Raw genomic sequence first — 24943 nt, 5'->3', positions numbered from 1 at the left:
CACCAAATATTTTATTCCATCATTCTACTTAGTCTCCTCTGAGTTCAATACATTTTGTCCAATTTTTCTACAGCATTGTTAAACCCTCTAAAAACCAGGTTTTGTCTCTCACCCCTAAATGCTCCTCTACAGCACCTATCACCTCTTCGTCCGTTTTAAAGTTACTGCCCCTGAGCTCGGATTTGAGCCTATATACTAGGAAACAAGTAAATGTCTGAGGGCGCGAGATCTGGAGAATACGCAGGATGGGGAAGAATACGAATGCCAGAGTCACTGGCAGCACCAACCGCAACTAGCAAGGAATGAGCTGGAGCATTGTCCTGAAGCAACCAGACACCTCTTCGCTGTTTTCATGACATTTTTTTAAAAGAAAATTTAATTTCTTCTCGGAGTTGGCGAAGCTCGTTTGCATAATATCCACCAGTAACTGTAGAACCTGTCTGTAGACCGTGTAGTCAATCATGATAACACTTTCGCGATCCCAAAACACGGATGCCATGACTTTGCCACTGCAAACCTTTGGGAACGGGTGATTCAGGGTGTTTCCATTGCATGCTTTGACCTTTTTGTTTCGGGGTCAAAATGACGAACCCAGGTTCCATCCTGAGTCACAATATGCGCAAAAAAAAGCATTGGGTCAGTGCGGTATTCCTCTAGAAGTTAATGAGATATAATATGCATCATGGCCCGTTTCTGGTTTGCTGTTAACATTCTTGGCACCCACCGTGCAGACACTTTATTCATGTGTAGATGCTCATGCAGAATTTTTTCCACTGATGTTTTACAAATGATATGAATACAGGCTAACTGTCTGATAGTCATTCGGCTGTCCTGCATTATGCTGTCAAGGACATACAGTATTAACGTTTTCGTCAGTGGACACTTCACATGGGCGACCAGAGCGTGGATCATCTTTTGTATTTTTTCTGCCCCTTGTGGAATCAGCACACCATTGCTTCATGGTACTGTCCGAAGAAGCATCATCCACTAATGTTTCAGACATATCCTCATTAATTTGCTTTGGCGTTATTTTCCTTAAATGCAAGTACTTAATTACTGCACGACAGTCAGTTTTATCCATTTTCTGTGAAATTCAGAGGAAAGAAAAGAAAGAAATGTTTTATTTAACGACGCACTGAACACATTTTATTTACGGTTATGACATATGGTTAAGGACCACACAGATTTTGAGAAGAAACCCGCTGTCGCCACTACATGGGCTACTCTTTCCGATTGGCAGCAAGGGATCTTTTATTTGCGCTTCCCACAGGCAGGATAGCACAAACCATGGCCTTTGTTCAACCAGTTATGGATCACTGGTCGGTGCAAGTGGTTTACACCTACCCACTGAGCCTTGCGGAACACTCACTCAGGTTTTAGAGTTGGTATCTGGATTAAGAATCCCATGCCTCGACTGGGATCCGAACCCAGTACCTACCAGCCTGTAGACCGATGGCCTAACCACGACGCCACCGAGGCCGGTGAAATTCAGAGGGGTACCTGAAAACAAAGTATTGCTCTGATAGGCTGTACACAATGGAATCATTTAACATCGACCATTCATCACTTCAGATGTGGTTCGACTTCACTTATGTTTTGGAATCATTGTGACACCACTGTCATAGTCAGACCGGAAACTTTTGGTACGGACACCCCCAAATACCTATGCCAGAGCTGCTAGGTTATGGTAGCTCCACTCCCGTGGCTGGTGATATTTAATGTTGGGCTAGTAAATAACTACTATAATTGCCATGCCCAACGACTAGAGAAAAAAAGTAATATGTTTCATTTAAGTCTATTTTGTAAATATGAATACCTGACCCCACCCCAAACCACAATGTTAGTGGGGGGTTTTAGCTTTATTTCCCTCTTAATATGAAATATCTTATTATTACTATTATTTTTAGTAAAATTGTATTAAAGTAAAGTACGGCTAGTGAATTTTTAATCGAGACTAGTAAATTTAAAAAATCACTGATCCCATGGCTAGTGAATTTAAAAAAAATAATTCTAGAAGCCCTGCTTATGCATAAGAAAGTGGAGTGTAGTATAGCTTATTGGTATTGCACTCCTGCGACTCTTTAATGGACTAGAAGATTGCCCCTACCCCTGCTCTCTCTCTCTCTCTCTCTCTCTCTCTCTCTCTCTCTCTCTCTCTCTCTCTCTCTCTGTTTCCATATATATCTCTCCATCTCTCTCTCTCTCTCTTCTCTCTCTCTCTCTCTCTCTCTCTCTCTCTCTCTCTCTCTCTCTCTGTTTCCATATATATGTCTCTCACTATCGCTCTCTCTCCCTCTCTCTTTTTCTCTCTCTCTGTTTCCATCTCTCTCTCTCTCTCTCTCTCTCTCTCTCTCTCTCTCTCTCTCTCTCTCTCTCTCTCTCTCTCTCTCTCTCTCACACTCTCACACACACACACACACACACACATGGCTATACACAAACACAACCAAGTGTCAAAATAATCACACCAAATATAGCCGTCGTTTAAAATGTGCTGAGATGTCATTAAATTTTTAAAAATCCTTTTATCGGCGTTAGAAGCGGGGAGGAGGCAGGGTAGGGTATCTAGCCCCCAACTTTGAAGTTTATGCATCTCCAACAATTGAAAGGCATCCTAATATAACTCAGGGCTGGATGATGCTGGTGGGTTCGTACTCCTCCCCCCACTGCCGATGAAGCTAAATATTTTTTACAATAGGCTATTCATATGAGTGCCCAGAGAAAATGTAGGCAAAAGGGTCCGCTAGGTTCGTACTCGAACCACCACTCCCCACTCCCACCAGGTCCCAGGTGCGTGTGTAGTGATTTATGTGTGTGTGTGTGGGGGGGGGGGGGAGGCTAGATTTTGGCAAGCTAAGTTTCTAACGCTGTAACGGGTTGAAACATGCAGCACCGGGAAATACATACAAGAAAATTATCTTAAGCGCGACCGCTCCCCCAACCCAAACCTCGCCCATGCACATGCACCTGCAACCCCTGTAACCACTAAAAATAGTTTAGTGGCGTAAGAAGGTGCCAAAGGGGGGGGGGGGGGGGGGGCGGCACACATACATACACACACACATACACATACATATATATTATTATTATTATTATTATATATACACATACATAAAACCATCGCTGCTGCTACCCACCCCACTCCACCCCGCTTCATAAGCCAGTGTTTTATGTGATATTTTATTTTTATGGTGCTGTCATAACCATTGTACGGCAATCACTGAACGACCGCGTCAAACACAACACGTTTCGCGGTGAACCTTTCAACCACGGCTCGCCGACCGCACGACTAGCTGTTCTCGATCCACGTGGGGCTCACAAGGCTGCAGCCATTTTAACAATCGGCGAATCACGTGGCCGATCATGTGACCTGGGGGTCAGGAATTCCTGTCATTCCAGGCCGATGTCGCACTTGAATTTCTGAACCTTCGTTTGGCCAATTTTACGCAAATATTCTGTGAGAAACATGCACGGGAGAACGGCAATAACGACGGACTAAAGACAGGTTTCTGTACGGGAAGCGTATTAGCCGTAGTACACGTTCCCATTGAGGACATAGTTTAATATTTTCCTTGTTCTTTTTTTTTTTTCGTGATTTCGTTTGACGAATCATTGATCGGCATCAAGGTTTTGGCAGTATTCTGTGTCAGTCCAAGAATGGAGGAGACGCCCTTAGACGTACTGTCCAGGGCAGCCTCTCTCGTCCAGACATCAGAAGCCAATGGTAAGTAAAAAAATCTTATTTTATTTATAACAACTGCACGCTGGTGCATGGCCACTGGTGTTTATCCGGTTCCAGTTCATTGAACAAGAACCTCGGCGTTACGTAGTTCGATGCTCATCACCTGAACCGGCATAATTAATTAGGATTAATTCTTTCAAATGGCGGAACACACTCACTAAAAAAAAGTAAAAAATAAAACTGTTTTATAACCTTACATTTTGTGTGTATAGACGAATATTTAGTAAATTAATGCGAAGTGCAACATCAATCGATTCAATGTAATTCCTGGAAAATACTTTGTTCTACGTTGTAAAATTATAAAATAGAAAGTAATAAAAACATTTTTATTTAGTTAAAGATGTCTAATCGTATTTACTTTCGTAAAATTCAGAATAAACAGAATTTTTCGTGACGGTAATATATGCAAATTATAATAATACACATGCACTGAATATTGTTAATACGGAAACAAAGAATATCGATAAAAGTGAAAACATGTTGCCATGTTTACTGGTCAATACGGTGTCATACTGTCTTAACATGCATATATTAGGTATGTGTCTTGTTTCTTCACTGTTTTTGTTTTGTTACTGTGGCCATGTGCACCGCTGTAGTCCATGTTTAGTGAAGACAAACAGCTATGAGAAGAACGTGTGGAATTTGGGCCATGCAGGTGGTTGGTAGTACAGGTTCCATTAGACCAAATCAATTCCTATTGCCGATAATGTTAACGTTTACTAATAAAACTGATATAAGCAGCGTTTCAACACACCCAGGAAGTACAGCAATAGAAAGTGTGGCACCTCACATCTAATCTAGCTGCAAGAAAATGGGGGGGTCACGTATCATTTAAGAGATTTAATTTATGTTTTTAATAGCAACCGTCATTTTTGCTGAAAATTGCAGTTCCATTTTTGGGGGTACCCGCATTAGTTTCAACCTCTGGTATATACTGCATAACAACTGTATAACAAATAAAAGTGTATTTATTTATTGTCAATGGATAATAGTATTTGCACAAATAATCAATGTCACATATTACTACCAGTCACACCCACAGCTGCTTTTACTCCGTAAATATTTGACGGTGCACGTCGAACTTTGACACGGTACTCTCTTCTTTGGTACTATGCAACCTATATCAACAAAATATATTTTTCAAAAAGTGTCCAATTGGGTGTTTTCATGACTATCAGGATCTTCTGTGTTCTGATATGATGTGACAACATAATTGAAAGTGTTGTTCCTACAGTGCAACCTGATTTAATGTACACCTCAGGAAGCATCAGTGTTATGCAAAGTTGTATACAAATGCAATGTATCATATTTAAAACAAATAATAAATAAAAATACTACTCTTGAAGATACATACTATGGGTTGGTTGTGTATGCTTAGTTGTATATGTAGTGTGTGCATGCATAGTCAGAGTCTCTCATTTCTAATAAATAATTACCTTAAAACTCATTTATTGCAGTGACCCTGTGTTTTGAAAGACTTTAATGGGCATATGATAAGAACTTCACTAGAAAAAAAGCATATTACATGTGGTATCTGAAATGAACACCACTGCATCCACAAATAGTAGTAAATTAATGTGGTACACATCATGGTGGGGTAAACACCCAAGGTATGGACTATGCTTGGATGTCAAGTCACTGAATGCAATATTTTCAAACCCATCAGCATAGTTGGTTTTTATATATGCATTATTAAATCCACTGACAGCTACCAATATATCTGTTGATATTTTATTAATAATCTCCAGTGATTGGTGCTTACAGACATGTATCATATCTAGAGTTATCATTAGGGTTTTACATCTTTATTTTTTTATTTGTCATAAAAAAAAAGCACATTCAATCCATCAAAAGAGTGCGAAAGTCATTTTTCTTTAATATTTTCTGTTTTAACTGAATATAATATTTATATCATATGCATTACTACAATCTGTAATGTAACACATCATTTACATAGTAATATTGGAAAATATAGCTTTACAAGTGTGGTAATAGTGGAAGATAATACTAACACACTCCTAGGTAGATTAACAAATGTGTCAAAATTGCTCTTGTACTTGGTATATACTTCAAATACCTTTACTATAGAAAAACTCACTGAATTTATATGGACAAGATTTAATGAACTGACCTAAAGCTATCATTACCAAGCTTATATTTGTGTACAAATAAAGAAGAGAATGCAAAATGGCTACACAGAACCCACTTCTGTAGATTTTAATGTTTTTTGCCAAACTCACAAAAACAATTGTAAAAAAACTCCCATATTTGCCTAAAACATAATTCACCAACCTAAAAAGTATGTTAAACTTACAGCAGAAATCAGGTTATTTAAATATAGTCATTCCAGAGCCAATTGCATTCAAATACACATCGTGATGGAGATCTAAAAGCTTACCTAATATCAGCTAACATTATTTTTTAACTAAAAATAAATTATTACTAATAGCTTATTTCATCTTGCCTAGACTTATTATCCTAAATAAGATTAGTGTGTTATATGACATGTCCATCACCTTGGATAAAATAAGCTTTTAAAATATTTTAAAGTAAAAAAATATGGGCCAAAATCTCCAATTGGTCAGCACAGACTTTTTTTTCAAACTCTATTCTCAGCAGTGCACAGTAAATTAATGCCAAGGTCAAGGTCATTATGAACTCCCATGCCTGAGTGTACCCTAATTAAGCAATTATGACTGATAAATAACAGTAAATGGCATACAATATAAAATAATGATAATATAGTGAATATATGCTATAGGTTCCATTAGACCAAATCAATTCCTATTGCCGATAATGTTAACGTTTACTAATAAAACTGATATAAGCAGCGTTTCAACACACCCAGGAAGTACAGCAATAGAAAGTGTGGCACCTCACATCTAATCTAGCTGCAAGAAAATGGGGGGGTCACGTATCATTTAAGAGATTTAATTTATGTTTTTAATAGCAACCGTCATTTTTGCTGAAAATTACAGTTCCATTTTTGGGGGTACCCGCATTAGTTTCAACCTCTGGTATATACTGCATAACAACTGTATAACAAATAAAAGTGTATTTATTTATTGTCAATGGATAATAGTATTTGCACAAAATAATCAATGTCATATTACTACCAGTCACACCCACAGCTGCTTTTACTCCGTACATATTTGACGGTGCACGTCGAACTTTGACACGGTACTCTCTTCTTTGGTACTATGCAAAAAACCTACAGTGGTTTGGTGCAATGTTGATTCGTGGGACGTCAGAGGGCATTGGGTGTTCGGAACTACTTTCAGTTTGTGAATGGAATGCTTTATACGTTTTGTACGGCCATGAATGGAAAATTCTTTCTGTAGAGCACAACCCACGTTTTAAATTTCAAAAACCTGTACCTTTAGCTTATTGTTTGTTGTTTGTAATTGTTATTATATGGGTTTTGGAGTTTGAATCAGTTTTAAGTGTAAAATACTAGTACCACCAAATATGCAATATTTGTAGGGGGGAGGGAGGGAGGAGGGGGTAAGAAACTTATGGGTGTGTGTATTAAAAAGAAGGTTTTAGTCAATAGTCTAAAAACTCTTTTAAACAGGGGTTAAGAAAAAGAATTTTCTTTTAAGTTGTCTATAATGCTTTAACCGGATTTATTTTGTTTTTTGTATTTTAGATGGATTGAGGATAAAATAAACTAAATAAATGGGGGGATTTAAATAACATTAACATAAATACGGGGTGGGAATGTGGGGGGGGGGGGGGACTGTACCTTAGCTACAGAGCCCTGTTAATCAAAAGGTTCCTGTAAAATAAATTATAACCAACTTTTGGAAAGTCCAGACCTGAAGACTTTAATGTCTTGAGGGGGGGGGGGGGGAACATATAATAGAACGGCCAAGCCCAATGCATACCAAAGTGTTTTCAATAGTTAAGGAGGATGGGACAAAAGTAGCATTAAAATGTTTTATCATTAAAGTTTTTTATCAGGGCACAAAGCCTATAATGTACCTAAAATCATAATCACTGAGTAACTCATTGCGGTCATTTTCATATAATATAAATAAATAAAAATCAATATGTGTTTTGGGAATAAGTTTTAAATGTGTGTATACAGTTCCAAAAAAACTGCAGTATCTGTATATATTTTTTTGCCCAAATCAGAAATAACAAAAAAAAAACATTTATTTATATAGTATTATTTATACCAAAACAGGTATATAGGGTTGTAAAAACGAATAAAAAATCACTATGCATTTTTACATGTATTATACAAACAAATTTTAGGGTGGGTGGGAGGGGAGAGGAATGATAGAAATACATGGGTGAAAAGGTCTAAGGTTAGTACCATTTTTTCCTGGAATACCTGTATCATTTTTTTGTCCCGACCGGAATTTGAGGTTTTTTTGCTTTTTGCTGATTCTATTAATGATGTACAAAAGTATCTTCTGATGTTTGAGGATTAACTGAGATGACTTTAAACTGATTGGCAGCATGGTTCCTCCCTTTTAATACTCCAAATCAAATGTGATTTTATTTAAACTTCAAACATCTAGGTGGGTACAGGTACATTAAGGGCTTTACCAAAATTTACCACATGGGGGAGGCAGAGGGAACTATTATCATTACATTATGCTGGGTGGGTTTCTGCCATTTTTGGTTTCAGTTTTCAAAATTTACCATGGTTGCCATTGTGTATTTAAATTTTTAGTAACCAAACATGCTTGTAACCATTTTGTCTTGGTGCCCCTCCAACTTTCCTTGGTGCCTTGATTTTTGTTATTGAACCAAAAGCACCACCTGCTGGTACCCCAAAATTAAAATTCCACCAATGTTTTGTTGGGTTTTTTTTTTTTTTTTTTAGGGTGGGGGGATTCTGGGCGTGGTGGTAAAAAAAAAAAAAAATGGGTGGTGGATATACAAAAATATTACCTCTCACTCCTCTCATGATAAATTATGAAATGGCCCCAATTATTTGAATTAATAACTATTGAGGGACTAGTGGTAAAGCGCTCACATAATGCGTGGTTGGTCTGGGATTGGGCCCATTAGCTTATTTTTCATGCCATCCAGTGCACCACGACTGGTATATCAAAGGATGTGGTATGTGCTATCCTGTCTGTGGGATGGTGCATATAAAAGATCCTTTGCTGCTAATGGAAAAATGTAGCGGGTTTCCTCTCTATATGTCAGAATTACGAAATGTTTCACATCCAATAGCCGATGATTAATAAATCAATGTGCTCTAGTGGTATCGTTAAACAAAACAAACTTTAATAACTATTGATTGGCTAGTGTTCTGAAGCAATATGAAACCCCCCCCCCCCCCCCCCCCCCCCCCCCCCGCAATAAAACAGCATGTACGTCTTTCTCTTTCTAATTTGTTCCCATTAAATGGTATCACATTTGGCATCAGTCTATTAACATGTCTGCACAGGGCTGTGTGGTCTGAGTCCGGACAAAGGCCCACTGTCCACTGTAGACTGGATAGTCTCTGGTCAATATTGGTGGTTTGTCAGATATACAACACTACAAAGGGAACATAAAGGAAAGGAATGTTTGTTTTAAACTGCAGTGATTTTGTTGTTCTCTGATGAACAAGTGAATGTACTACATACATGTACTTTGTGTGTTCATCAAGTAAACATTATTTATAATTGTTATATCCAGTGATTTTTATCATTGTTAAATATTAATTAATTAATTAACAAAATAAAAAATTAAAATTTCAAGTTTTTAATAATATATCTATAAAATATTTTAATAATATGCACATTTAAAAAAACATTTAATAGTCACTCCTTCATCAGTCTCAACAATATGATGTCTAACAATAGTAATGTATGGTTATAATTGTGACACATGATCTAAAAAATGAGAAAGGAAACCTGCTAAATAAGCTAGACTACTTCTACCAAATAATTAACAAGAAAGAAGGAAATGGTTTATTTAACGACACACTCAACACATTTTATTTACGGTTATTTGGCGTCAGACATATGGTTAAGAACCACACAGATATTGAGAGAGCAAACCCGCTGTTGCCATTTTATGGGCTACTCTTTTCGATTAGCAGCAAGGGATCTTTTATATGCACCATCCCATAGACAGGATAGCACATACCACATCCTTTGATGTACCAGTCGTGGTGCACTGGCTGGAAAACAATTTACAGTGGTCAGTAGATCTTTTTATATTATTTATTTTTTAATAAACAAAATAGCACATAACGTAGTCTTTGATATATACACAGGGGTGCAGAAAGTACTCGTCAGATGTAAGTTAAAACAAATTTAAGTTCTGTTAAATACTTGCAGGATGTCACTTGAATTATTTTGTAAATCCATATGAAAGAAATGTGAATTTTTTTTATCAGAATATTAATTTGAAAAAAAACAATTTGTCAATGAAAGTATGGGGCTTAATTTCGTTTGCCATGTGATATTGATCACTTATAAAGGGTGCTTAATAATATATCATTTGAAGTGGAGACAGTGTATATTATAATATTGTTAGACAGTAATATTATTTTATAGGCTAGCGGACTAGTAGAAATTCTGGCGGGCTAGTAAATTTGAGTTGGTTCTGGTCTGTTGGGCTAGTAAAATACAGTGGCATAGCGTGGGTTGCCAGCAAGGCAAGTATTGCACCCCCTAACCAGTGGACCGTTAGCAGTCTTAGCTTAGAGTCCCACCAGTCCAGAATTTTACGCCCAGGGCAACTGCCCATACTACACCACTGGTGAAATATTTTCCATTTCTGCACCCCTATGTACCTCCACACAAAAATTAATCAACGTATGCTTTTCTTTCATAAGTCATCTTTTCACCTGTATGTAGACTTACTTTAACAAAATCAATAATATTCTCACATGCCTGTGTCAAAATGCTCCAAAATGTCACTGACATGAACTGAACAAGAATGAACATCTGTCATATTGTAATAATTGCAGTTATAATATATATCATGTCAATCATAAATGGCTTTTTAAAAACTTTAATTGTGGGGTAGTGGAGTATACCTGTCATGAAGCACTGGGCCCAGATTTTCGAAGCTATCTTAGCGCTACGATATCGAAAAACAATTGTAGGGTATGGCATGCTACATTGTGATGTCATAGCTTACAACGGTTTTACGATATCATAGCTTTAAGATAGCTTCGAAAATCTGGAGCCTGGTTGGTATAGAGAAAACAACAACAGGTTCACCAAGGGCATTTGATCCCATAATCCATTGCACATCAAGGGCACAGTGCAAGTACTCTACCACTGAGCTATGTCTCATATATGTATTGTATGCATCCACCTAACCTTACTATCAAGTAAAAAAAAAAGTAAAGTTTGTTTTATTTAACAACGCCACTAGAGCACATTAATTTTTTATCTTATCATCGGCTATTGGATGTCAAACGTGGTCATTCTGACACTGATTTTTAGAGGAAACCCACTGTCACCACATAGGCTACTCTTTTATCACAGGCAGCACGGGATCTTTTATTTGAGCTTCCCACAGGCAGGATAGCACAAACCATGGCCTTTGTTGAACCAGTTATGGATCACTGGTCTGTGCAATTGGTTTACACCTACTCATTGAGCCTTGCGGAGCACTAACTCAGGGTTTGGAGTTAAAAATCACATGCCTCGACTGGGATCCAAACCCAGTACCTACCAGCCTATAGACCAATGGCCTAACCACAACGCCACCGAGGCCGGTACTATAAAGTAGAAGTCGGGCATCCAAGACAGAATGTATATTTTCACTTTATGGAACTCTCAACTACTAGGGGCTGGGCAACTGCTTGTCTGATGCATTATCAAGTTAGGATCCCAAAAATGTTTTGTTTAACAACACCACTAGAGAGCATTGATTTATTAATCATCGGCTATTGGATGTCAAACATTTGGTAATAGTCAAAGAGGAAACCTGCTACAATTTTCTATTAGTAGCAAGGGATCTTTTATATGCACCATCCCACAGACAGGATATTACATTCCACAGCCTTTGATATATCAGTTGTGGTACATTGGCTGGAAAGAGAAATAGCCCAATAGGCCCATTGATGGGGATCGATCCCAGACTGAAAGTGCATCAAGCGAGCACTTTACCACTGGGCTAACTCCCACCCCCTCACCCCTGCGTGTGCTGTAACCTCACCGTGGTGCAGGGGTGTCACATTTTCTTTGAGAATGGCCAATACAGCACAAAATTGAAGTTTTGAGTAAAATTCCGTATCCGTAAAAAAATTTGATATTTGTTTTTGCACAGTTCTTTACACTGCCAAACCTTGAATTTTTATATTGATGTTGATCATCACTTTATTTATTTGCATTACCATAGTTTGACACCCAATAGCCGAAGTATTTTTCATGCTGGGGTGTCGTTAAACATTCATTCATTCATTCCCACCCCCTCAATTTAGGATCAATTCCCATTTTTCTTTCTATGCAGCCAGTGCTCCACCAGTGATGTAACAAACACTGTCTGTGAGAAGGCACATATAAAAGATCTCTTGCTGCTATTGAAAATAGTAACTTGTGAAGTAGCAGCAGCAGGTTTCCCCTCTCATTATCTGTGTGGTCATTAGTCATATTTTCAACGTCATATAACCGCAAATAAAAATGTGTGGGAGTAAAAAAGTAAAGTTTGTTTTATTTAACGACGCCGCTAGAGCACATTGATTTTTTATCTTATCATCGGCTATTGGACGTCAGACATATGGTCATTCTGACACTGTTTTTAGAGGAAACCCGCTGTTGCCACATAGGCTACTCTTTTTACGACAGGCAGCAAGGGATCTTTTATTTGCGCTTCCCACAGGCAGGATAGCACAAACCATGGCCTTTGTTGAACCAGTTATGGATCACTGGTCGGTGCAAGTGGTTTACACCTACCCATTGAGCCTTGCGGAGCACTCACTCAGGGTTTGGAGTCAGTATCTCGATTAAAAATCCCATGCCTCGACTGGGATCCGAACCCAGTACCTACCAGCCTGTAGACCGATGGCCTGCCACGACGCCACCGAGGCCAGTGTGTGTGGGAGTAAGTTGTTAAATAAAACATTTCTTTCTCTTTTTTTTTCTTCTCTTTTTTTCATAACTAATATTATTTGTGAGGAAATAGGTATAGGCCTAGAATGGTATTTTATAATATTAATAACTAATATTAAAAAAATACATGTTCTGGTATCTGTATACAAAAATATAGATGTATATGGAAAATATGTACCGGTATAGATTCATGTTATGTACCAGTATACATATATATTCATATATATGTATTTTAAATTGTTTCTTGTGTACATTTACAAATCTGTTTGGTCTGCCAGTAAGAAATATGCCCAGAATTTCATGACGAAGCCCGTTTGGCAAATGGTCAAGGCTAACAGTGAACAAAAACCTGAGTCTCACCTTTCAGCCCTGTTCACCACCAATAAAATACCACAAATTCTTCGACAGTTTTACACACATTCACGGCTTGTACATGGTAGATGTAATAATAGTATTGATATCATAACCAGTGTATAATATTCTTCAAATATCTTGTACATTTTTAAACACATTTACCGGTTATACATAGTAGATGTAATAATAGTATTGATATCACAACCAATATATATATATATAATGTACATAATACATGAGAAATGTTCTAGTATATATTTACACACATTCACAGCTTGTACATGGTAAATGTAATAACAGTATTGATATCATAACCAATGTATAATATTCTTAAAATATCTTGTATAGTTTTACACACATTAATGGGTTATACATGGTAGATGTATTAATAATATTTATATCATAACCAGTGTATAATAATTATATTCTTGTACGTTGTTACACACATTAGCAGGTTGTACATGGTAGGAGTATTAATAATATTTATATCATAACCAGTATAATAATTATATTCTTGTACATTGTTACACACATTAGCAGGTTATACATGGTAGGAGTATTGATAATATTTATATCATAACCAGTGTATAATAATTATATTCTTGTACATTGTTACACACATTAGCAGGTTGTACATGGTAGGAGTATTAATAATATTTATATCATAACCAGTGTATAATAATTATATTCTTCTACATTTTACACACATTCACGGGTTGTGCATGATACATGTACCGGTAATAGTGGTTTTGATATCTCAATCGGTGTTCATATAATAATTTAAGTTGCAGTGTGAGATTGAATGTCAACAGTGTTGGATGATTGACTGCCATTACATGATCAACGTCTGAAACTGTGGATTGGGGAATTTAGCTTGTAATCACTATTTACTGTTACTTGTGGTGTGATCCCTTATTTATTTCCATCAGTATAATATACACATATTCTGTAGCCTTTATGAACAGGTGGCTGTTATGTACAGGTAGCCATCACATAGTGAACTGACCAGTTTTATTTTATGTTTTGTTTCATTTCAAAGCTTGAATCTGTATATAAACTATGGAAAATAAAATGTTAGTTCCGAGTACTTGATTCAGACAGGCTGTGTTATGCTTGGTGACACAGGTACAATGTATATTGTATTTACAGAATACAATATTTATGAATTGTCTCTATGTTAAATTTGGTGACAGTAGCATGTGGATCAACACAATGGAAAAAACCAGCCTGTACAACAAAGGCTTCTGTTATTGAAAAACAATGGAGCTTTATTTAGTTGAACCTATCTTCCGAAATTATTTCAAATAGTAGTCTGTATAAATAAATACTGGTATACAGTGAAACCTCTGTAAACTGGACCCCCTGTAAACTGAAATTCTTTCAACGCCGTGCTTTTTTTTTTACGGTCCCTTTTTAAATATCAGTACAGAACAGAACCTCTCTAAACTGGACACCCCTTAAAACTGGATTTTTTACTTGGTACTGTCGGTGTCTGGTTTAGAGGGGTTTCACTGTAGTAGTCTATATAAATAAATAAAATATTTTTTAAACCTTATGATGAACCGGCCAAATGTATCAGGTTCCATGCAAAATTTGACAGACATATTAAATATTAATTGTAGTTGATATAAAGATGAATAGAATAATAAAAGAACAAATAACAACAACAAAATTTATGAAAGTTAATGATGTATGTTTATTTTAATTACTCTCTTTTTACTAAGTAAAGAGAGAGTGTTGAATTATTGTTAATAGTGTTTTGTCTGATAGCAACATTTCAGTACAGTTTGGTTTGTGACAATGTGACCGAGTCATTGAGTCCGAGAACTGGCATGTACTGGGTTTGGAAAGAAAGAAAGAGATGCTTTATTTAACGACACACTCAACACATTTTATTTATGGTTATATGGTGTCAAACATATGGTGAAGGACCACACAGATATTGAGAGAGGAAACCCGCTGTCGCAATTCATGGGCTACTCTTTTCGATTAGCTGCAAGGGATCTTTTATATGCACCATCCCACACACAGACCCTTGCTACTAATGGAAAAATGTAGCGGGTTTCCTCACTGACTATATGTCAAAATTACCAAATGTTTGACATCCAATAGCCGATGATTAATAAATCAGTGTGCTCTAGTGGTGTCATTAAAAAAAGATAAACTTAAAATTTTTACTACCGGGGTATTATTATTATTATTATTAAATTGTCTTTTATTTCCTTTATTTTATTTTTATTATTATTATTTTGAGTAGGGTTAGAGCTATTTTTAGTTTTTCAAGTATATTTTATTTTGTAAACCTCCCATACTGGCCATAGTTTGTACACGATACAGATACACATTAAGATAGTTGTGTTAGGTGTTGGCTGCATTACATACCATGATGGTGTTTTCTTCGGCTTGCCTTGTGTAGAGGCTGAGCCAGTTGAACGAGTGTTATCAGCATGCCACACGTTACCTACAGGCTCAGTATTCTACAGGGCGCTTTGTAAACAGCTAGCCCTTCCAGCATGCCGCACATTTCTCGACCATAAATGTTAAGAATGTGCTGTTGTTTCTTCTTCTTTTCTTTTTTCTTTTTTAAAGTGGACATGAAATTTTTAATTAAAAAAAGTGTGTATCCATGGGTTGGGTGGATGGGTGCATCTCCTAGCCATTGGCAAAAGTGCTATAAAAATCTTGTGTTTAAATGGATTAATATAATTGAATTTATTTATTTATTAGTAGGGAAGATGTAATATTTTTGTTAGCTGGCAAAGATTGTCATTTATATATATATATATATAATGTATGTTAGTGGGGTTTTTAAACCATAGGTGTAGGTGTGTATTTTTTATTCAGTTGGACTTCCATCATTTACTTTAAAACAGCAAGTCTTTCCAGCATACCACAAATTTCTCAGTGATAAATGTTATGAATGTGCTGTTGTTTCTTCTATTTTTTAAAACGGTTATGAATCTTCTTTTTTCTTCTTTTTTTTTCATATGGTCATGAAATTTAAATGAAAAAGAAATATATGCAGATCTATGCATTGGGTAGGTAGGTACACCCCCACCCCAAAAGTGCTAGAAAAATTCAGTGTTTTTAAAAATGGATTAATATTGTTTAACTGGGTGTTTTTTTTCTTCGAATGGTCATGAAATTTTACTTTTTTTTAAATATGTGGATCCATGCATTGGGTGAGTAGGTAGACCCCCACCTCAAAAGTGCTATAAAAATGCAGTGTTTTTAAACATAGATTACGGGAGATGTAATATTTTGGTTAGCTGGTTGTTTCTAGGGAAGATTGTCATTTTTATATGTATGTAGTGGCGGGACATAGCCCAGTAGTAAAGCACTCGCTCGATGCGCAGGTGGTCTGGGATTGATCCCCGTCGGTGGACCCATTAGGCTATTTCTCGTTCCAGCCAGTGCACCACGACTGGTATGTCCAAGGCTGTGGTATGTGCTATTCTGTCTATGAGATGGTGTATATAAAAAGATCCCTTGCTGCTAATCGAAAAGAGTAGCCCATGAAGTGGCGACAGCGGGTTTCCTCTCTCAATATCTGTGTGGTCCTTAACCATATGTCTGACGCCATATACCCGTAAATAAAATATGTTGAGTGTGTCGTTAAATAAAACCTTTCTTTCTTTATATATGTATGTAGCTTAGTATACTTTGGAATACTGTAGGTGTGCATTTTTTTCAGTTGTAATGGTTTTTTCACGATTTATGTCTGAATAAAATGTGGGTGAAATGTATCTGTAATTAAAGACTGGAGAATAATTTATTGTAGTTGTTAACAATATTGTTCAGACTTTAGTGTATCCAGAACCAAAGTATGTGTTGTCATATACAGTAAAATATTCCCTTGTTGTTTTGTTTGGGGGGTTTTTGCAACAGAAACAATGGGTTTTTTCTTCAGGGGACAATGTTTTACAATCTTAGGTAACCGGTTGTTTGATTACGTGAAGTATATTTGTGTAAACTAATCAACTGGATCTCAGACTTGCACTGATTGGTAGTTCACGTGAATTTAAAGTTGCATAACTGACATGTAAACAGAATGACAGTGCATATAAAATATTGTGTTGTTCTTTCACTGTCGTAAATAGAATAGTAAACTACATAATATATTAATAATATAATATTTACATATCTAAATTAAATATGGTAAGAATATTGCTTCAAGTTTTCTGGTTTTTTGTGGACCTTTTTAAAGAAAACTATTGACTGGTCTTTTTGTAAGCAAATGTAACATTCTTTAACGTTTCATAAAAGCATTCAGACCTCTGAGAGATGAAAATCTGTGTGACCCATTATCGGTTACGCAGAAATAAATCCATGTAACAGTAAATGGTGCTCCAAATTTGACGTGAACAAAAATAGGTTATGCGAAATTAAATTTGCACAAGCAATGCATGAACAAAATGATCATTTCACAATTTAGAGAGACTTGGCATTTGTCAAAAAAAAATTTATAACCACCAAAATAGCTCCAAAAAATTTAGCCTGTTTTCTGCCATGATAATGTATATATATATATATATATATATATATATATATATATATATATATATATATATATATACATACATGTATATACATACATGTATATACAGTCAAACCTATCTTAAGTGGTCCCACAAGGGAGTAGATAAAAGTGGCCGCTTAAGACAGGTGGCCACTGATTACAGGTTGTGACATATAGTCTTTAAAACATGTTGTTGTTTCTTATTTTAGCGTCTTTACTGCTAATTAATGGATGTGTGCTTCATAGTTTACTATAAATAAACTTGTCACCTTCTTCAGGAAAAACTGCAGCTGGAATGTATTAAATTAACCGTTTTCAACAAGTTTGTTTTCTCTTTCCATTTAATTATTTAATTTCTACTTCATGCGGTGTATTGTCATAGTAAGTGAATCTACAAATGTCAAGCGTAACCTGCCCAGAGGCAATTAGATGCTTTCCCAAGAGGTAGACCTCTATACCAGCCACACCAGGAAGAATACTGTATTGTATATATATATATATATATATATATATGTATGTATGTATTATACTCAGAGTGGCATATGCTAGACACCAAATACTCATAGTTTAAAACTATTACTATGATACTAAATTATAAAACAAACACTCTTTTCATTTGCTATCAAATATTCACATCAAAGGTGGTATACTGGCTATTACTTTACACAGCTTGTATATAAAACCATCAGGTCTAACTGTCATAAATCAAACATGACAATACATGCATATCCCTATCAATAATATAGACCGATTCATCTATCAAAATACCAGCAGAATGGTGTAAACATAGATTAAATATAGACCAACACAAGAAAACAAGAAAGGCTAAAAAGGTATTTTTAAATATATAACATTCCAATATTATGACACATGTACATAAAACTTTTGAAATGGTGTTTTAGCATGGATACATGTATGTTAGCTGTATGTTTCTATATCTTAGTGAAAATGCTCAATTTTCTTTGAAATCTGTTTGTAAATAGAGAATACTACATAGAGTGGCCGTTGGATACATTTATTTTACAACAATTAGTTTTAAAACATATCTAATGAGCTAAAAGTGATTTAGATACATTTTTAAACAGTTTCGTTGTGAGATACATATAAATGGTATCTGACAGACATGAATGTAATATTTTATTTCTTACATAATCCTCCAAAACCAGGTTTAAAATAAATTTAAACATCTTTTCCAACTAAAACCTACATGTATTTATGGCCCTATTTCACAGACAAATCATTTTCAGGTTTACAGAGTTAGCAATTTTGATTGTGCTTTTTTTCATTGGATGGTATAGCAGTGACAACCTGGTCATCACCTAGGAGCAGCTAGTCGTATGTCTTTAAATTGTTATCACACGTATGTGTGTTAATAATATGTATTATAAAAAATAACAAATGGTGTTTTCATTAATGGGTGTTTTAAAAAGACTAAGAATATAGGTAACTGAGATATGTTGAAAGTACTATCACAAAATTAGTTTCATATTTCGCTATTTTGTACATTTTAATGTTTGATAAATAATTAAATATTAATGTATTCCACATGTATATTAGTATATAATACTGGAATGTTAAAATTGTATGGTGCTTGCATGCCATGTGAAGTGTTATGAAGTTAAAGTTTGTTTTTTGTTTAACAACACCACTAGAGCACATTGGTAATTTTGACATATAGTCTTAAAGAGGAAACCTGCTACATTTTCCCATTAGTAGCAAGGGATCTTTTATATGCACAATCCCACAGACAGGATAGCACATTCCATGGCCTTTGATGTACCAGTCATGGTACACTGGCTGGAACGATAAATAAATAGTGAGATCGATCTCAGACCAACCGTGCATCAAGCGAGCGATATACCACTGGGCTACATCCCACCCCCCTGAAATTGAAGAGTCCATAAAGTCTGGCAAGTTGATTATCAGCAGCTAGAGACAGATGCTTTGCACAAAGACAGCTAACTTGTCGGCAACATCCTCCTGGCGTATCGTGACAGAGTGTTCGTCTTTACAGAATGCATTCATTTCCATTGGTAGCCAGTAGTAAAGTGTTCGCTTGATTCGCAGTCGGTCTGGGATCAGTCCCTGTCAGTAGCCCATTAGGCTGTTTCTCATTTCAGTCAGTGCATCACGACTGGTATATCAAAAGCTGTGGTATGTGTTATCCTGTCTGTGGGAAAGTGCATGTAAAAGATCCCTTGTCACTAATGGAAAAATGTAGTGGGTTTCCTTTCTAAGACTATATGTCAAAATCAGCAAATGTTTGACATCCAACAGCCGATGATTGATAAATCAATGTGCTTTAGTGGTGTTGTTAAACAAAACAAACTTTATTCTTTTTGTTTCATTTCCATTGGTTATTCTCTAAAGATTCTCCAATAAAATGTGGGTACAATGAAACTGGTCTAAACCAGAATTCTGCCAAAACCGGCCAAGTTTAATAGTATCAATTTTGTTTCAATTCTAAAACTCGATCCTCTAAACACTAGATCCTGACTAAATCAGATAAATATTAGATCCTCGGCATCATCCGGTTTATACACGTAGCCAAGTGGCAAAGTGTTCACTTGATGCGCGGTCGGTCTGGGAACGATCCCCATCAGTGGGCCCATTGGGCTATTTCTCGTTCCAGCCAGTGCACCACAACTGGTACATCAAAGGCCATGGTATGTGCTATGGGTTAGTGAATATAAAAGATCCTTGCTGCTAATCGAAATGAGTAGCCCATGAAGTGGCGACAGCGGGTTTCCTCCCTCCATATCTGTGTGGTCCTTAACCATATGTCCAACACCATGTAACCATAAATAAAATGTGTTGAGTGCGTCATTAAATAAAACATTTCCTTCCTTCCTTCATCCGGTTTATATCGGTTTCACTGTATATAGTTGAAGGTATAATGTTTATATTTCAAAGCAAAGGTTCATAAATAATTTTGGTGGGAAGCTGCAATTATGTAACTTTGGAATAGTACTTTCTAGGGTTAATATTTTCATGATTATAGCCTACATACATGTACTGTTTGCTAGAGAGGAGGGTGGTTTATTGGCAGTGTATACAGTGTTTTTAACACTAACAGAAAATGTTCATTAAAATATCTCTTACAAAATCAACATTTTGGAGGTACATTTTAAGGAAGGGGTAGATAAAAAAAGAATATTGTTGAAAATGTGGTCAGTTGTAAGCAGCCATTAAGTCTGGTGAAAGAAACAGATTCCTGACATTGTTTAAATAGTCACATTCATGAATACTTAATTCATATACAGTCCAAAAAAGAAGGAAAAAACAGAAACAAAGAAAAGGTTAGGCCATTAGTATTTTTATTCACATTCACAGAAAAATAATAATAAAACAGTTCTATTTATTCTGTTTAAAATATCTGCAATGAATTGTAATAAAAATACATTCTATTACTTAAACATGTGACAATAAAAACTGAGAGGATTAATTATAAACCACTGGCGTAGGAAGTGCCCCCCCCCCCCTCCCCCAACTTTTTAGATATTTTGCTTTATATTTGCTTTATAATAGTGTAAAAGTGTGTAAATATAAAAGTGTGCCCCCTCCCCACATTTTTTGGCATCTGTTTACGCCACTGCAAACTCTTTAAATTATGTGACATCATTGTGTATGTTTGCCATATTTAGTACCGAAAAAATTGGGGGCTAGACAACAACGCATCCTCTTTGCAAGTCTTTTAGCATTGCACTGCGAGATCGCAAAGTTGCGAGAGTTTAGTGAATGAGGTCCCAGGTTTGTAAGTGCCAAATCTGTGATAGTCCCATCTAACCACCAACAGTCAAATCTGTGATAGTTACCATCTAACCACCAACAGTCAAATCTGTGATAGTTACTATCTAACCACCAACAGTCAAATCTGTGATAGTTACCATCTAACCACCAAATGTCAAGGGGCGGGATTTAGCTCAGTCGGTTGAGTGCTTGTTTGAGGAGCTTGCATCGCAGGATCGAACCACCTTGGTTGATCCATTCAACTGATTGGGTTTTTTTTCTCATTCCAGCCAGTGCACCGCAACTGGACAAAGGCTGTGGTATGTGCTTTTCTGTCCGTGGGAAAGTGCTTATAAAAGATTCCTTGCTGAATTAGGAAAAATGTTGTGGTTTTCCTCAGATGACTATGTGTCAAAATTATCAAATGTTTGACATCCAATAACCGATGATTAATTAATCAATGTGCTCTACTTTATGGTACTTTATGTTACCAACAGTCATCTTGTCAAATTTTGTGGATTTGTCAATTTTATAGGATTTATTACAACATGATAAATCAAACTGAACATGTCTATTTTCATTGCATACAAGAACATTACAGTTTTGATCTTCCCTAGTTATTTATTCAGAGCTTATGTTTGGAATTAATTAATATGTAATTATTTATCACAAATAAATGTAAAAATAGTGAAATATGACACTTTAAACTATGACACAGCACCTTTAATGCTATATACATGTAAGTATAATTATGTGTGTACATGTTTAATAAGAAAACAATATTTTCAACATGCAGTAACATTTTACTAATAGTCTAAATATATTGCTGTATAAACGAGGACAGTCCTCTTTTTGTAAAAATGTTCATTAAGAATCAACCAATTTTAAAAATATATAAAAAGTTATTTAAAAAAACGATTATATCACTAGTATCTTTTACTTTCTTTTGCTTCAATGTTATAATTTTTTTAAAGCATTCTGGAAAGCATGAAAATGCCTACCAACCAGCACAATAATAAAATGGTACAAGTGATTACAAAAATCGATTTTCATTTAAAGGATGAATTGAGAAAAGAAAAATAGTCAAATTATTCATCTCAAGTCTATTATGTATAAATGGATTTGTGATGCCAGTGTAAATGAACTAAACAGACTGAACTGCCTTGGTTGAATCTTATTATGTTGAAAAAGTCAACATTGGCTGAGTACTTATAGCTGGCAGTTTTGGTTTTGTTGAGCATAGCATTTAAATAATAATAATAATAATTTATGTTTGTAAATACTCTTGTTATAATTGCATGGATTGTTCCAAATAATTATGTGATTTAAAATAACGATGTTCATAACTCCATGTTGTTTTTTCCAAGGTTTTGGGGGTTTTTTTGTCTGTTAAAGTACGTACTGTAACCAGAATAAGTAACTAAAATAAGAATAAGTACATGTATGTGAATATCTGAAATGATTAACTCTATAACTAGTCATTGTTGCACAGCAAGTTAGTCTGCTATTTAAGCCATCTATAATCTGTCCCATCCTCCTACAAACAAAATTTCTAAATAATTTCAGTTTGGTTTGATGTAAGAAGAAAAGTAAAAGTGTTTTGAAAATAACCCCCAAAATACTATTTTTGTTTGCAATTTAGAAAACAATAATCTGCTTGTAAATAAATAACTTGAAAAAAAGCATTTGTTGTGGGAAGGACTAGTAATTTTGCCAAGTTCACAGGTACGTTGGTATTATCATTAATGGGAGATAAATCATACCAACTTAAGTTGTTAGCTCGGGTGCCAATTTTAATATTGTTTAACCTGCTTGTACAATGTAGCTGTCTCAAAACTAAATTATAGTGGTGTAGGAAGGTGCCAAAAAGTGTGTGGGGGGCCCACACTTTTATATATACACACTTTTACACTATTATAAAGCAAATGTAAAGCAAAATATCTGAAAAGTGGGTGGGCACATGTCCCCCCCCCCCCCCCCCCCTTCCAATGCCAGTAAATTATACAAAGGTTTATTATTTATGTTAGTAGTAAGTTCCTTAGTGAATGTTTTATGAAACTCTTTATTATAATTTTTCTTTTAATGTATATAATTATATTTGTATACCTTTCAAAACAGAATTTTCCATGCAATTTTTTATCAAAAACTTTGCATATATGCACTTTATATAATTTAAACTTATTCACTTTTAAGTACATTTATTTTCAAAGTTAGTCTATATATATTTATTATATTTCTTAAAGTTTTAAAAATATATAGTTTATATTTCAAAAACAATTTTTTCACATTCCTTTGATTACATGTATTTATAAATAAAAGAATATTCATAGAGTACACTGTACACATATATGTATGCATACCTGCTTACAGAAACCTGCGAAAAGCTAAAAGCAGTCAATTTTTTTAGACCTAGCAGGTGAAATAGAAATAGAAATTGACCTAAATTGCTAAAAACCATCAAAACATCACAGGTAATTCTTCAAGAGACGCATGTATGTATGTATGATTTTCTCAACTGCTCTATGTTAATTCCTTAATGCTTTAAAGTACACCTCAGAGATGCACATTTTCCACACACTATCCTCTAAACACTCCCTTCTCCATGTGCAATTTTATTTAAAGCAGTCCTTTTTTTTCACAGGCCATATTTCTTTTGGCCTGCTATTTAAAAAAAAAAAATAACAGCAGGCCATATTTTACTTCCTACATGTATTTCAAACCCTGCTTCTGTTTTCAAGGTTCATTTGAAAACCACTGCACAGAAACTAAATTTAGCCTTTTGGTCAACTGATGAAGTAATTTTTATTCATTTCAACTTATTTTTGTGCTTTTATCCAATTAAGGTTCAAACATGCTGTCCTGGATACACACTTCACCTATCTGGGCTGTCTGTCCAGGACAGTGGGTTAGTTGCTAATTGTTAGTGGTTAGTGAGAGAGAAGTCAGTGTAGTGGCGTTTTACAACTACCCACTGAGTCGTTAAAACTCACTCTGGGTGGGATCCGGTACCTGTGAACCCAGTACCTACCAGCCTTATGTTCAATGGTTTAACCACGACACCACCGAGGCCGGTAATAATGACGTAAACCACACATATAGTCTATTGGTCAACTGATGAGGTAAACGGTGCATGTTATTTTTAAAAGTAGGTTGAGTAAGTGGCCCGTATGCACCAGTGAGTCATTCATCGTAATGCAAACAGATTAACCTATTGTCAAGTTGTGTTACTTGATCCGGTGGAGAAATTCACCAACAGTGGTACGACCTTCAGAACTCAATCTGCCATGTTAATGGACTGGGCACTATTTTTTTAAATCACAAACCTTTGATGTGTATGTACATCCCTCCGTAGAGATAAAAAAAAAGAAGAGTAACCCATAAAGTAGCAACAGTGGGCTTCCTTCCCTCAATATCTGTGTGGTCCTTAACCATATGTCTGACACCATATAACTGTAAATAAAATGTGTTGAGTGCATCATTAAATAAAACATTTCCTTCCTTCATTTCCTTCCCTCGGTAGAGCACTAGCCGAAGGCACTTTGATTGTAGGATTCAGTCTCCTCCGTGGACCCATTTGTT

The 24943-nt window shown here is 35.7% G+C and overlaps 1 protein-coding gene across 1 annotated transcript in view; it reads left to right on the top strand.

Annotated features, from left to right (window-relative positions):
• Positions 1-3413: 3413 nt before the first annotated feature.
• Positions 3414-24943, top strand: part of LOC121369087 (transcription cofactor vestigial-like protein 4) — a 70109-nt gene continuing 48579 nt past the window's right edge. Inside the window, exon 1 of the mRNA XM_041493933.1 lies at positions 3414-3724. Coding sequence (XP_041349867.1) covers positions 3658-3724 — 67 coding nt within the window. The 5' untranslated portion in view covers positions 3414-3657. The remainder of the gene's footprint in view (positions 3725-24943) is intronic.

Source organism: Gigantopelta aegis, chromosome 3 (genome assembly GCF_016097555.1).
Source record: "Gigantopelta aegis isolate Gae_Host chromosome 3, Gae_host_genome, whole genome shotgun sequence".
Taxonomy (NCBI): Eukaryota; Metazoa; Mollusca; class Gastropoda; order Neomphalida; family Peltospiridae; genus Gigantopelta; species Gigantopelta aegis.
The sequence above is the reverse complement of the archived record's forward strand: the minus strand, read 5'-3'. Positions and strand labels throughout refer to the sequence as shown.